General features: G+C 39.9%; 1 protein-coding gene across 1 annotated transcript; it reads left to right on the forward strand.

Moving 5' to 3' along the window:
• Nucleotides 1-2,574: 2,574 nt before the first annotated feature.
• gpr83 (G protein-coupled receptor 83) lies at nt 2,575-16,417 on the forward strand. The gene is given in 4 exon segments (NM_001079037.1): nt 2,575-3,226; nt 9,086-9,211; nt 12,341-12,474; nt 13,892-16,417. Coding segments are annotated over 4 exon segments (1,263 nt in total). The 5' UTR covers nt 2,575-2,845; the 3' UTR covers nt 14,514-16,417.
• Nucleotides 16,418-16,698: the final 281 nt, after the last annotated feature.

Genomic DNA, 16,698 nt, shown 5'->3' on the forward strand with positions numbered 1-16,698 from the left:
TAATTCAAATATTTAAAGGGGATTTCAAACCAAAATTTGTTAAAGAGCCCCACAAAACACAGAAACCCCTAATATCCCGATCACTGCAATCTGTTCCTATAGATAGCGTGAATAAATACAATTTACCAATCATTTTTACTTTTCAAAAACCTTAAGTTGTGTTTGGGTGAAGTTCTCTTTTAAAATATATTTCTTTTTTTCTGTAATAATCAAACAGTACAGATTTGGGATTCATTATCTGGAAACCCATAATCCAAAATGTTCAGAATTATAGAAAGTCCATCTGCCATAGACTCCATTATAAACAAATAATTCTAATTTTTGAAAACGATTTCCCTTTTCTCTGTAATAATATAACAGTACCTTGTACTTCATCCTAACATATAATAATTCTTCATCGGAGGAAAAACAATCCTACTGGGTTTTTTTTTAAAGATTTTTTAGTACACTTAACTATAGCGATCCAAATTATGGAAAGAACCCTTATCCAGAAAACCCCAGGTCCCATAACTGTACCTTGTACCTGATCCCAACTAAGATATCAGTAATCCTTATTGGTGGCAAAACAATCCTATTGAGTTTATTTAATGTTAAAATGATAAGTAGACTTAAGGTATGGACATCCATACCCCTTATCTGGTATCTTATACTTCAACCCAAACAGTCAAAAAAAAAAATCACTAACATGCATTTATTAAGCAAGGTTTTAATGAATGTATAGAAAACATTGCTTGCACGGCAGCCATGTTTCTGGTTGGATATACATGTTTTTTAAGTCTTATCTCATTCAGCACCATGTTTCTGTGGTGCCCACCGGTTTATAAAGCATCATATTTTTCTGTGGTTTTACATATCCTGAGTTTTACACCATTTCTTCCCCTGAAAAATGTAAAATCAAGGTTCTACTGTAGTATTGTTCATCCCCATGGGTCAATTCACAGTGGTACATTTCCTATATTCCCAGTAACTAGTTAAAGCATGGACAAATAAAAAATTATATTTTCTGGGCTGGCAACTGTGATTATTTAATATTTGATTGTGTTAAGTCACTTTTGTAAATGCAACTACATACAGCAAGCATACAGCAAGTAAACAAGCACATCCACAAATAGGTGCTTACATGCATAAATAGGTGAGTTCCGAAGCCATGTTGAATGCATCCAATTTTTTGCCAAATACTACTTTTATGCTGCTTGATACAGATCTACAGAACTGAAAATGTTAATGGTGCCCCCTGCCCGACCGCTCCTGCCCTGACGCGTTAAATTTACACGCTCAGGGTAGGAAGTCGGGTGGGGGGCCCTGCGAGGGGGGTTAGGGAGGCACCTCCGGGGGGGCGCGGGCACCTGCAGGGCCCCTGGGGCGGGAGCCCCGGTGGGCCCTTCACCCCCCAGTCCAACCCTGGGTACATTAGGGCTGATGGCAAACGTGGAGATTAGCTCCCTGTGATAAATTTGCTCTACTGTGGGCGACTAATCTGAAAATGCTTTCCCACCGGCAATATTGTACATTGCCTGTAAGAAAACATGCAGTGCTTCAGTTTCCTAAATTTGTCTTGTTGTGGGAACTTTGGGCGACTGTGGAAAACTAAAGCAATGTGTATGTTTTCCCATTATTGCCAGTGGGAAAACATTTTCATGAGATTAGTTGCCAGCGGTAGAGCAGATTTAATGCGGGCGACTAATAGCTACTGTCATGTGTGCCATAGCCCTAAGGAGCCACATGCTAGAAAGCAAAACAATGGCAGATAGGGAAGTCAAAACATGCAATTGTAGGAAAACTGTATGGACTATTTAATCGTATTATTGTTCAAAATATGCGTAATGGATCATGCAGCATCTCCTTAGCACTTATGATGAATCACATTCTCCCTTGTAACAGATCAGCACACCTTTAACCTTACCCCCACCAGGGACACCTACTGTAATGATTTAGGAAGCGCATCCTCCATTAGCCATTATAGTTATAGACCAGAACTTCTTCTACAGTGATCCTGAGCAGGTACACCAGTTGAACCCTGACAAATGACAAGATTTAACCCCACCCAGAGCGCTATTTTATAGAAACTGGTTACACCGCCCCCCCCCATGACTCTATCACTTTTACCCATACTGCTCAGCGCCTAGCAGTCCCCTCACACAGTCCCAGCCAGTCTTGGGAAACCACAGGTGACACCATTACTTCCAAGCTTAGATAAGAATATAATATTATTCCAATAGCCCCAAGGTCGCCACTAGCTGTCGTTTGTTCTGCCACTAAGGGGTTAATACAACGTTGGTATACATTTGCAACATTCCTTGAGGTAACTGAGACACAAGTGATTGAGCAGAAGCAATTGCTGGTTTTGTGAAACCGATGAACAACTTAATGGCAACAGAGAGCGGGGAACCAGAACACTGCGCTCCCAATCTACTCACCGCGGGCTTGTCTGGGCTGAGGAATCGCTGCGATGTTGTGCTGTAATCCTATTGGCCGCCGGCTGACACTCGGACACGTCAATGGGCCGCAGCCTATAGGAAACAGGAGGCAGGGTACACGGCAGCATGTGCTTCAGAGAAGCAGCGAGTTGTGCGGCTCAGATCGCAAGTCTCCTCTAGATCTGCGCTACTCGGACTAGGTATTGTGCTAGATGGAAAACTATAGCAGGGAATCGGTGGCAACCGGCGACTTTTGGAGGAAGCTACTAACTACAGGGCATCTTCCAATACATTCTGCACAGACTTAATAACGGGATGGAACAGGGCTCGCAGGGTGCTGAAGCTTGAGGAAAGTTTATACCAGCTACAATAATAAATAATCAACTTTATCCTGGAGGTTTGTGGATTTGCAGCCCCAATGCGCTAATATGACCCGGCACGTATGGTTTTCCTTGCCTTATGCGTCCAAGCCCTTCAGGAGGACTGCTGCAAGCAACTCATCTGGGATCTTCTCTACCCTGTATGGCTTCCCCAACATCTCCTCTCTCTTCAACGGGGACCTCAACATAGATGACATTGGAGACTTTGAGAACGACACTAAATATGAGGCAGAATCGCAGAGCTCCACTGTGAAAGCCCTGCTGATTGTAGCCTACTCCGTGATCATTGTCATTTCTCTCTTTGGAAATATCTTGGTGTGCCATGTTGTCATTAAGAACAGCAGGATGCAGTCGGCGACCAGCCTTTTCATTGTGAACCTGGCAGTGGCTGATATCATGATCACCCTCCTCAACACCCCCTTCACCCTGGTGAGACACCCTGGCTTCTAAATGTAATAAAAATGCCTGTTACTTATTTGCTTACTATTAGGGCAGTGGTACACGACAAATCTTTGTTATCGCGGGCGACTAATCTCCCCGCAATGCCATCACATCGGCTAGAATGTAAATGGCTGGTGAGATGGCATACACGTCGCTGTGATGTCCCGCAGTTGCCCAAAGTTGTCTTGAGAGGAAACTTTTGGCGAATGCGGGACATCGCAGTGACGCGTATGCCATCCCACTAGCGATTTATTTACATTCTAGCCGGTGGGATGGCATTGCAGGGAGATTAGTCGCCCGTGCCAATGGAGATTTGTCTCGGGGCGCCTAATCTCCCCGTGTACCACTGCCCTTAGTGGTGTAAGATGAAGTGGGCACAAGAAACTATATGGGGGTCCTAAAACACTCCATTTATTTTGTCTTCTCCAACAACAGCCACTGAAAAATCAGTTTAGTAAAAAACTTTAGCTTACATGCACCCCGTGTTACTAGCTAAGTGGTATCCTGGTCTTTGTTGTATTGGGAGGGGTGACTAGTGACAGAAATGGTCCCTCGCTATAGTCTGTTGTTTCTTCTCTTTAGGGGAAAAGGATGTTGTAGATATAAAGAGATATAGATATAAAGAGAAGCACCAGAGAAATCACCAACTACATGACTATCAGGCAGCCCCAAGGGCATTTTGTGTGTTAGAAATCAGGCAGCACAGCTAATGATTTGCTATAGAAACAACCTAATTATACAGTTGCAGGGTCTTTAATAGTTTGTCTTGTGAAACTGAAGTAGATACATCTCCCAGCAAGTAAACCTGCCCAAAGGGTATTATAATGCTTATATTGTACTGGTCATTGTTTAGTTCCTTTAGTTACACTTTCATATTACTGTGGTGTTTCCCCTTACTTGGACATGGCTAGTTAATATTTTTGGTAGTATCAATTCACTATGCTTAATGTGTGTGTATTTTGTGGGTCTATAGGTAATCCAGAATATGATCATTTCATTTAAGCCAATCACACATAAAACACCAATAAAAAAAACATGTCGGAGCTCATCCTACCATGCTGTAATGTTGGCATTGTCACTCCCCCCAATGAGTTTTAGTATATGTGTCCCAGTCCCCCACAGCCAAAATTCCAAACTGTATATATTTAGAAGGGTGCTGTCTCATATGATGATGTACTAACTGCCAGAGTCAATGTGACTGCTCTGAGTCTGACTCCAGTCTATAATAACTTCTGTGTGTATCCTTGAGATCTCAGTAGAGTCACATAGTTACATAGGGTTGAAAAACGACCAGAGCCAATCAAGTTTAACCCTGCCAAGTAAACCCAGTACACACAAACCTATACTTAACTATCTATACACTCAAACATTAATATTAACTGTAGATATTAGTATCACAATAGTCTTGGATACTGTGCTGGTTCAAGAACTCATCAGTACGTCACCACTGCCATTATGAGACACAAAAGACCTACATGCTTATACAGAACCAGTGGAAAAAAACAAGCTAGAAGATGGATAACAGATCCCATACCTGTATAGCTATATGACTTGTCAGTGTGGGTATTTCTATAGCTATAGCTGCAGTGGGCTTGCCAGTGTGGGTCAGTTGATGCCAGGTGTAACACCATATCAATTGCCATGAGAGCTGATTTAAGCAAAATTGGTGGAACTGTAAAAAAAATTTGCAAAACAGTGAAATTTCACCAAACGCATTAGAGTTAATGGGAAGGCAAAGTGACATTGTGGTTAAGTAGTTTTTGTGCTCTGCAATAGCATATGCATTGCCCCTGTCAGAGAAGCTCCTTTCCATTATGCCATAACTGTTGTCCATAGAAGAATAAAGCTCCCAGTGTATTACAAACCCATGCTTCTTAGGTAATAAGGGGATTTCCATCCCATTGGTTATTGAAGAAGGCAAAGGCATAATAATGCATAATAATCTGTGGGGGGGGGGGGATTGTCTTTTTTCATATTGGAAAAAACGTTTTTTCCCTTTTTTTCTGATGAAAAAAAATGCATGACAAAATTTGGAAAAACACATATTTTGATGTAAAACTGTACCAGGCGAAAAAAAGTTTATTTCATCTCTAATAGGTACATTTTTAGCATTTAGAGGAATAGAGCTCCATTGAATATATTTGATGAATGGACAGCTTTGATTTCCAATAAAGATCACCGGAAATGAAAAAATCTCCAGTAGCCATGGATAATATCATAAGAAGATATCTGTATTGTACAGCGTTACGTGGTGGCGCCAGCAGTAGCAGTCATGCAATTGCTCATTTTAATGCCTAGGGTTTAGATCCATTCTGGATGTGAAGCATGACAGGATCAAATGTATTAGCATATGGAATACTTATTGTCTCACTGGTGCCTCAGGAGATGTAAAGCTGGCATGGAGGGCCCCTACCATTGCAGCTCTCAGAATTCCCAGTTAGAATCCATCACACCTGTGTTTGTATATGCAGCAATCTAAAAGGCAAATGCATTTATTGGAATAATTTCAATACAATGTGGTAGGAAATTGTGGACAAAACCAAGTAATGTCTACCTGGTAAATTATTGAGAAAATAAATCTGCAACATGCAACAATATGAAGGTGCATTATGTGGGCTGTATAAAGTAAGCGCTATGGGTATTTAGTCACACTGCACTAACCCACACACAGTGACACAACATGAATAGAGAGCACTTCTACTCGGAGCATAAGTGTAACTGGTAGTGGGTTAAGAACACAAACTATTGTATGTGTGTTGCATAGAGCACAGTGCAAATCTGTAAGTCAGGTCAGTGTCTTGTGAATTTTATCAGGTATAACCAGGATACAGTATTAAGTAATGTAAGGCATGGCATGTTGTACCATGGACAGTGTTACATGGTGTCAACAATAGCACAACATGTCTCATTTACAATCTACCAGTGGTGTGTGCCACTAATGATGTCTGATGCCAATGTTATTAATAGGGGAAAAAGATAAAAATATAGGAAGGCCGGTATTTTTTTCCAGAAAATGTGGCAACCCTACCAAACACCTACTTTGAACAGACAGCACTGTAAGTATGGGGGTCCCTTCGCATTTTGCTGCTATAGATGTCTGCTGTTGCGCCAATTGATTTGCCTACCATTGCAGCAAGTGTAGGCAAACAATCGAATTAAAACTGTGGGCAGAGGCGCTGTCTCGATCCAATGGAAAAATCAAACCTGCCTGATCGAGATCTGGCCAATTTCAGATGTCGGTCAGATCTTACAGTGTATGGCCAGCTTAACTGTGTATATTACACTTGCTCCAATGGTAGGCAAATCAATTGGCGCAACAGCAGACATCTATAGCAGCAACATGCTAAGGGACCCCCATACTTACAGGCACGTCAGTGGTGCCCTTACACGGGCAGATAAACTGCCGGATCGGTCTAAAGGGCTATGTTACTGCTCCATTGCCCCATGGTGCCACAAGTACTGTCCTAATTTCAGATCTATTATTGAAGATGTATTTGGCATTTAGCAAACCAAACTGAGCATGTGCACTGTCCTGGATACTTCTAACATAATCCAAGATGGTGAGCTCCTTTGACAACTGTATCAACCTATATCATTACTATATCATTACTACTTTAACCATGATGAAACTTTAAGCTGGTGCAGTTAGTTTAGTACATAAAATAGGGCATTTCTATCCATATTCATCTTTAGGGTTTAGTTCTCCTTTAAGGAAGAGGATGAGTATGAATGTGAGAGTTGTACTGTACAGTCAACCAATGAATTAACTCCATTAAATCCTGAAGAAGAGGGTGCTTGGTTCCCACTGCTGGCTGGAGCTATTAACACAAACACCTATACATGCTCTTTTGGTGCACAGATGGTTTCATCCCCTTGATTACACCTGTACGACCATTTATATACAGTAAATACACAGTATATTTTGCAGTAAAATATAACAAATAAGTCAGCAGATTTTGGATTTGCAAAGCAGACACATTTCTATATAAATATTATTAAACTTCACATTTGTTGTTACAAATGCTTTTTTGTCCTTATTTGAAAGATTTTAAGAGGTATTTGATGACTCACCAGAGAGAAATGGAAATATTTTGATAGCAACCCTGCTGTATACGTTTCTGTCAGTAAGTTTCCGAGCAAGTGGCGCTTTTAATGGGTTTTCTGCCAAAACACATGAGCCATTTGCTTCATTTACTCATTCCACACCTAAGATTTACTAAAAAACAATGTATTATTTATGTAGCATATCATGTTCACTAAATCTGTTTTAGTGCGATTTAAGGGCAGTGGTCGTGGGGCGACTAATCTCCCCATGTACCACTGCCCTAAATGTACCTACTCATTCCATCCTTTGTTCCAAACTTTGTACCTGTAGAGCAAAAGTCTATGTAAAGACAATTCCTTAGAATACCATTGGCTACATCAGTGGTCCCCAACCAGTGATTCAGAAGCAACATGTTGCTTATAAACCTATTTGATGTTGCTCCCAGTGGTCTTAAAGCAGGTGCTCATTTTTTAAATTTTTGGCTTAGGGGCATAAAGACCAGATAGAACATCCTGTAGTCTGTCAGTCCACATGGGGCTACCAAATTACCAATCACAGCTCTTATTGGTCACCCTCTATGCTTGTGTTGCTCCCCAACTTTTTTTTATATTAAAATGTTGCTCACATCTACAAAAACAAAATTTTAAAGAGACCAACACTTTAAAAAAGAGTTATTGCCCTACCCTACCTGTGCTGGCTGCCAAAAGGCAGTCATTGCAAACTACAAGTGGAATTGCTGTCCCATTTTACCTATCACAGTGTGCTGTGCCCCTGACAGTGGTGTAACAATTGGGGGCAGCAGGTGCAACTATATCTGTGCCCATGCCTTTATTAGGGGCAGACTTAGGGGGGGGGGCTCCAGCTACTCCACTGCTTTCCAACTGGAAATGAATCACTGACTTGCAAGGGGTGCATATTATGGTTCAGATGTATTGTCTGGTATTAAGGGCTTAGCATCCGCAAGTGCTGCCTTTGAATATTAATTGTTATATTCAGCAAATAAAAGGGAGAACAAAACAACTGAAACAAATGCCAATCTATTTTTGTCAGGATCATGAACAAATCATTTCCTTCCTGTTTGGAGAAATCACATTTTAAAAGTTAGCAGGTGCCCATTAGTATCAATACAAGATCATCAGAATAGTGAGCTAGACCTAACTATCTCATGAAAGCAGGTTTGTACCGGCCCGCCGGGGCACTGGAAGAAAGTGCGTTTTAGCATGGCATTCGAGACAAAGGGGGTGGGCTGCATTTGGCGGTAATCGGAAGCAGAGAAGGTGGGCCTTTGCATCTGGTTTTCAGTTGGCAAAGTTTGAAAGTATCAGCCACGTGTACTAAATCTTCATATATACATACCTGTACTCTATTTTCCCCAGGAGTTCTTAAAAGTCTCCTTCTTTGTAAAGAGCAGAAAAATAAAAATATTTATATCCTGACGACTTAGCGACTTATTTAAGTCAGAGCCTCCTGCAGGCTAGCAGTCTACATGGGGCTCACCAACACTTTTTACATCTGAGTGTGGCTCACAAGTAAAAGAGGTTAGGGATCCCTGAGTGGGCTGTTCCATCATGTAATGTCCATTGAGAGCTTCATGACAGGGATACTTTTTTGGAATAACTTTTATATATTTCGACATGTTAGCACACCCAAATGTTGCTGGGGGGGCCAATAATAATCTAAGTTGTACAAACTCTTTATCTTCATGTTCATTAGACACTGGAGAAAACAGGGACATATTATTTAGCCTTACGAGTGAAGGCTTGCATATGTAATTTTATCATGCTTTTCTCCTCTTTGTGAAGGTTCGCTTTGTGAGCAGTACATGGGTTTTTGGGAAACTTATGTGCCATGTGAGCCGCTTTGTCCAGTATTGCTCGGTCCATGTGTCTGTGCTGACCCTCATGGCTATCGCATTGGACAGACACCAGGTAAGGAATGTGTAAGCTTCTTTATTTGCTAGATGAAATAATGATTTAATAACTTAATTAACAGCCTTGCTCATTAGCTTTTGGCCTATTTGGCATATTTTTATTTCCAGAAGAAAGTTTATTTTTTTGACAAAAAGCACTATAACAAATGTTCTTAGCAATTTAGTTCCAGAGCAAATTTTGCCTTTTAAATATGGCACCTCCATAGTAAGTGGTATGTTTATTTTCAAATAAAATCTTGTATCTTAACAGGGCAAGTGTATGTTGTCCAATTCCCCTTAGCGATGGGCAACTGATTCCTTTTCAAACATACAGCAGTATGGATATGTATACCTATGGACAGACTATGGATGGACTATCCCCGTGTCTCTGTACCAGTTCATAACACAAAAAGAAACAAAAGAAACAATATACATATCAACACCACTGGAAGAATAAATATTCAGGTGTTGCTGGATTAAGGTTTTCTTTTGTATATGTTATTTGGCAAGGCTTTCCCTAATAATTTGACCATCACTATCCATACATGAATCTGATGCAGACCAGTGCAGTTGGTCCTGTATGTAATGATGTGTCCCACATATTATATCACTGGTGTTTTTCCACTAGTTCTCAAGTCAACATCCCCCTTATGCAATGAGAATATGCTGGATATGGGCTTACCCTGCAAAATAAATAACATGATTGATTTGCAATTCTAAAGCATTATGTACAATAATGACTTTTGCAAAAAGCCTTTATCTGTGTTGATGTACAAAGGGTATTAGCCCATTTTATTCATTTTAAATCTAGACAGTGATTTTTGATTTAGCATGCCTCCTAAGCAGTCTAATAAGAAAGAATTCCCGGCACAATGGATTAAGTGAAGCGGGTGAAAACCTCTGCATATTTATTCCATCACCCATTAATCTTTAAGGCCCTCCCCTTTCTGACAACTGTGTGTGTCTTCAACACATTACTACGTGATTTAATAAATGTGCAGAGGGTTTCCTTGTTTGCTTGCTCCATTGTGCCATTAATTCTTCTTTATTCTTTAGAATGAGTCAGCTAACTAGTTTGGACGGATATATTACATAATCTTTGCCAGGGCTCGATTTAATGTATTTATACTCCTAGGCTGAATGGGTGCTAGCCCAACTCCCCCCCCCCAACCTCCTTTGCTCGCTCCCCCCATCTCCCCCATTATTATTATTTTATACAGGTATGGGAACTAATATCCAGATTGTTTGGGACATGGGGTTTTCCAGATGACGGATTTTTCCAAAATTTGGATCACCATACTAATGTCTCCTAAAAGTCATTTAAACATGAAAAACCCATTATGATTGCTTTGCCTCCAATAAGAATTAATTATATGTTAGCTGGGATCAAGTACAAGGTACTGTTTTATTATTACAGAGAAAAAGGACATTATTTTTAAAAATTTGAATTATTTGCTTATAATGGAGTCTAAAGGAGATGACCTACCCATCATTCTGAGCTTTCTGGATAATGGTTTTCCGGATAACAGATGCCATAGCTGTAACTGACAAGTCAGGAGAGTTTTAAACAAGAGGTACAGCGAAGTTATTGAATACAGCATTCAGCACATGAATAGATGGGTATAAGTTTGGTTATAGAACTTAGTAAGTATTACTTAGTACTTATTAGGAAGTAAAAAGAATAGTGTAGGGGACACTTATAAATCTTTAAATATGAAAATAACTCATTTTAAATTCCATTTAGAGGCTCTTTGTCAAAACAGAAATATTTTTTGCTTTTTAAAACTGAAAGGTATGTGTAAAAAATAAACCCATTAGATAACTAGATTTTTTTTTTTAATTTGAAAGATCTTGTCAAACTTGTAAATCTAGGACTGAGATTTGTTTTGTAGCCAGAGCTGTTCCCTGGCGCAGATGTTTCACTTCTACCCCGTTATGAATTCCTTCAAGTGGTTATTGATCGAATCTCACAGAGATTGAGAACCGCTCTAGGGAAAGTGACTTTTTTTGATGGGGAATGGTGAAAACATTGCTAGTGGGAGGTCAGCTGACACTGATAATAGGTAGCCGATCATGTCCCATTTCTTGTATCTCTCTGTATCCTTTTTCTCATTCTCATAGACAAAAGGCTTTAATCAAAGTAATATTTCTGCTCTGAAAAGCATTTTCTTATCTTGAAAAAGATAAGCCAACTGAAAAAGGACAGCTGCCATTGACTCCTACTTCGCGTCAACAGCTTTTTAGATGCTTATTTTTACTTTTGTCGCTGTTTTGACGTTTAATAAATGGCATTTTTTTAACAAGAAAATTGTTGTTTTAGTGCAAAATACACAAATCATGAAAAAGAAAGAAATACACACATTAATAAATGCCCCCTTTACTCTGTAACCAAATAGCTAGTCCTTTGAATACTTGTGGTAATATGTTTTCTAACTAGAAAAAAAAACACTTTTACTTGGTATTTTATTGAACTTCTGTGCTCTGAAAAATCTTAAACATATCCTAATAAGCAACCTAATAAGCAATCAAAGACACTTTAAATTTACCTATACATACTGTATCAATAAATATTTCCATTTAATATCTTTTTCTGCGAGCCACCATTTTGCATTCAGTGTAAATGTAGAAGAAAATATGGCCTCTAACTGGAACAGGAAAATGTGTGCGAGAAAAAGCCACACCTCTGTCATTTTATGTATAACCTATAGCATGTTGGCATTCCCTTAGTTTGTGTGTGAGCACAGAGCCAGAGGGATGGATTTAAATGGTATTGTTTCTTTATGGAATTATCCAGTGACACATATTGCATATAATATACTTGGTGTGAGTAGCTGGAAGGCTGTCAGACAGGTGATACCATAATTCTGTTTTCACACTAATGTGAAATTGTAACTGAAACCAAAGTGTGATGCCTTCATAGTTTATGTGAGACTGGGGTGATAGGATAAGAGGAAAAATATATCCTCAGGTCCTTGTAACCCTAAGTAACCAATCTTTAAGCAGCATTTATCGGCCTCTTGTTCAAATTTATGTAAATATGTACATACATGTATGTGCTATGACATGAACCAGCAGGTTTGTTACAGTACCAGTGAATGGCTTGCAAACTCTTGCAGATAGTAATAAAAATACCTTTTTTCATTCCCAGGTTATTATGCACCCGTTGAAGCCCAGGATGTCTACAGTGAAAGGTATCATCTGCATTATTGTCATATGGTTTATGGCCAGCGGTTTCTCCCTACCACACGCTGTGTATCAAAAGCTAGAACAATTTTTTATAGGGTAAGTAGATTTAAGTTCTATTGAATGATATGCATGTAGGGTTACCAGGCTGTAACATCAGTATGTTTCCATTAGAATTTATTCTGTTTTATAATAGTTTTCATTTGATATGTTTTCTATATTACTATGTAGATCAGGTAATAATTTACCTTTTGTGTGATTTGGGGGCCATTTTGAAATAGATTTCTCTCCTTAATAAAGCCCCCCTTCACACACCAATAAAGTTTCATTCTCAGTGCCTACAGTGATATCATCCTAGTCTTACTGCATATGATTGTGTCTCAGATACAGCTAGCCCAAACCCCCTTAAGGGCAGTGGCAGACGGATAGATTATTCACCCTGCGACAAACCTTCGTTGCTGCGGGCAACTAATTTCCCCGCAATGCCATCCCACCAGCAAGAATGTAAATTGCCGTTGGGATGGCATACGCGTCGCTACAATTTGGCGAAGTTGCCTTGAGAGTAAACTTCGGGTGACTTTTGCAAATCGTAGCAACGCGTATGCAATCCCTCTGACGATTTATATTCTTGCCGGTGGGATGGCATTGTGGTTAGATTAGTCGCCCATGGCAATGAAAATTTGTCGCGGGGCAACTAATCTCCCCGTCTGCTCCTGCCCTTATAGACATACTTGGGCATCTGGTAATGGCCAGAGGGACTCATAGATCTTTATTATGACAGTGGCTACTGTTATTTGTAGATGTGCTTGAACTTTGCATTCCTGTTTTCATGAACATGGGGAAGCCAAATTGTTAGTTACCCCTCAGCTATTGTAGTTGATATCCTGCTAACCTGGGCAGGCGCTCTTCCACTTTTTCTTTTTCTTCAAAAGCAACCTGAGATACTTTTTGCTTAGCGCTGCATCTTCATCTCCTTACAGTTTCACAGGCGCCCCCTGTCAGGCTTGGGCAAGCACATGTGCAGTGCAAAATGTCTTCCAAGATTCCTGTACTGCTCATGCACTGTCTTAGAACTGGTGCAGGGGACACTGGGGAGAATGAAAGAACATGACATCATGGTGCTCAGCAAACAATACCCCAGGCTGGTGCATTTTTTGAAGAAAAGGATCACACCTGTGGAAGCAGGTAAGTGACTCAAATTGCTGGGGGTCCTTACAAATTGCCACCCCCCCAGTGAGTTTACTTTTGCTTTTCCTTTAAAGCAACCAGAAAAATAATATGAGTATTTGAAGACACCTATAAATTGGGCTGTGTTTTTTCACCTAAATGAGGCCCTGGTGTTAACAATGCTAATGTGAGAATTGAGTGAAAAAGGCTAAGAGCTTCTGGTCTATGTAATACCAGCCCCTACCTTTGTTGTAAAGGAGACGTATAAAGACTAAGTACTGTGATAAATAGCATGGGTGGATTATGACTCAAGGATCTCTCAATCTAATCTATATTCTTTCTTGTCCAGCAACACTGTGAGAATGGTTTGTCTTCCCAGTTTCCCATATCCGGCTGACCTTTTCTGGAAGTATCTTGACTTGGCCACCTTTGTGCTCTTGTATGTTTTGCCCTTGATTGTTATTTCCATCACTTACACTACGGTTGCGAAGAAGCTTTGGTTAAGAAATGCCATAGGGGACATTACCATGGAGCAATACTACGCTCACCGCAGGAAGAAAAAAATGACCCTTAAGATGCTCATGTTGGTGGTGGTGGTATTCGCTGTTTGCTGGTTCCCCCTGAACTGTTACCTTGTGCTGATGTCCAGCAAAGTCATAAGCAGTAACAACGCCATATATTTTGCCTTTCACTGGTTCGCCATGAGCAGTACCTGCTACAATCCATTTATCTACTGCTGGCTGAATGAGAGCTTCCGCTCAGAGCTCAAAGCTTTACTCTGTGTGTGTCGGAGGAGAAGCCCAGCCCAAAGCCATCCTCTTCAGTCTGTGTCACCCCAGTTCCGACATGCGTGGACCGAAAACTGTCACTTTAAACAAGGCAGCAGCTCTCAGGCTGCTGGTTCTGCAACCAATGTAAATTCAGGAAGGACTGATATCTCTAGTGTGGAACCCATTGTTACAGTGAGTTGAAGATGCCCATGAGAATATGGCAGTGCCACCATCTGTGGCATCAAAAAGACAGTGGCATCATGAAGGAGAAGGTATCACAAGACCAGTTGCACATATGTACCTTGATTGTAAATCTTTTGGGCTACCTGTCTTGTTCTATATTCAGCTGTCAAATGACTGTGCCAGGGTAGCCATTGGGTTTTATCAATTGGACCAGGGGATAAGGATTCTCGGTGTATGAATGAATTTGCACTTTTATTTCCACAACAGATGTGAATGTATCTGTAAATAAATGCTAATTTCTATACAGAAGTGACTACAGCAAATGTAACAAATGTTTATAGACCAGTGTATGCCTATTAAAGGTAAACTATGCCCCTCCAACAATGTAGGTATCTATTAGAATATGTTGTATAAAACAGCTCATATGTAAAGCCCTGCTTCATCTAAATAAATTATTTTCATAAAATATATGTTTTTTAGAAAGATGTACCATTGGGTAATCCTAAATAGAAAACCATTTTAAGTACAGGTATGGGATCCGTTATCCAGAAACCCATTATCCAGAAAGCTCTGAATTACGGAAAGGCCATCTCCCATAGACTCCATATTAATCAAATAATTCAGATTTTTAAAATTGATTTCCTTTTTCCCTGTAATAATAAAACAGTACCTTGTAATTGATCCCAACTAAGGTATAATTACTCCTTATTGGAGGCAAAACAATCCTATTGGTTTTAAGTAATGTTTTATTGTTTTTTTAGTAGACTTAATGTATGAAAATTCAAATTAAGGAAGGACCCCTTATCCGGAATACAATGGTCCTGAGCATTCTGGATAATGGGTCCTATACCTGTACTAAAAGCCGTCCCCCAAGATCATAGAATTCACAGTGCACATAAACACACCAAGGGCACAAATACATATTACGTCACCTCAGCCAATAAATGGACAGAGCCGCGTCTTTTACACCCACACTACTTCCTGTTACAATTAGAGCTGCATTATTTCCTGTTAGGTGATCTCTGCACAGACCATCATAAAATGGTGGCACAAGGGAAGAGATGTAAAAGGTTTACTGATATATATTCCAGTTTGGTAAGACTCTTTAATAGGCTACTTATTATATAAACTATCTGTTGGTTAAGTATTCATTTTGGGGGTATAGTTTTCCCTTAATTTGCCTCCATTATTCCATAACACCTTTGCTTCTAAATGTTCACGCATTCTGGAAATATTGGTCGTATGCGGTAAGTCAAACAAATGTTATTTCTCCAGCTACCTCATAATAACTTACAGATGGAGCACACACTATTGGAGACACTCAGGTGGGAGTGGGAGTGTGGTCATGCTGGGGACTTCTTCTATTTTTCCATCTGAGCATTGGTTTTCCAAGCAATGTAAAGCAGCAGACCCTCTCTGTATATAGTGGAACCCACATACTTTAGCCAACTTGCTCAAATCACATTCAACCGTGCAAAAGTAAAAGAAACTCAAGATCAAAGCCTAAATATCATTTGCAGATGGATACTAAAGGGTAATGTAACAACGGGTGCCATTTTTGCTCCTGGTCTTATAACCTATAGTAACCTTGCTTTAAAACAGCAGTAGAACTTGCTGACTGGTTGCTATGGGCTACAAAAACTGGAGCTTTGTGCCTGTAAATACATTGGCCACTAAATTATTTATTTTCCAGGTTGACATTTGTGTAAATCACATTTTATTTTTTCTATTCTTCTAAACCATTAAGCATTGCTGTACAGAAAAATAGACAATCTGTATATTAAAGGCAAGCTATGGACTGTGAAAATCAAATGTATATGGCTGTTTGTGTATATTTTTGTTCTTTAATAAAGGCAATTCAGAGACTTTTAGTAAAACGCAGCAAGGTTTTTACCTTGTTTCATAATAATTTTGCCACTGGACTCCATTGTTTTTTTATTTTTTTATGGATATTTTATTCCAAAATACAGTTGGTGTCAAATTTCACCATTATATTGCAAGTCCTGCAAGAAGAGACCTGCAGCCGGTCGGGTACCTGGGAATACCTGAAAGGCAGTCTAGTTTTGGATTTAGGTGTGTACCCTGCTAGGATATCTGGGTTACCTGGAGCTGTAATCACACCCCCTGATTTGGCAGCAATTTTTACCATATACCTAGTTTATCCGCCTCTGGAGTGACGTTACAGTTCATGGTGATGCGACTT

Source organism: Xenopus tropicalis, chromosome 8 (genome assembly GCF_000004195.4).
Source record: "Xenopus tropicalis strain Nigerian chromosome 8, UCB_Xtro_10.0, whole genome shotgun sequence".
NCBI lineage: Eukaryota > Metazoa > Chordata > Amphibia > Anura > Pipidae > Xenopus > Xenopus tropicalis.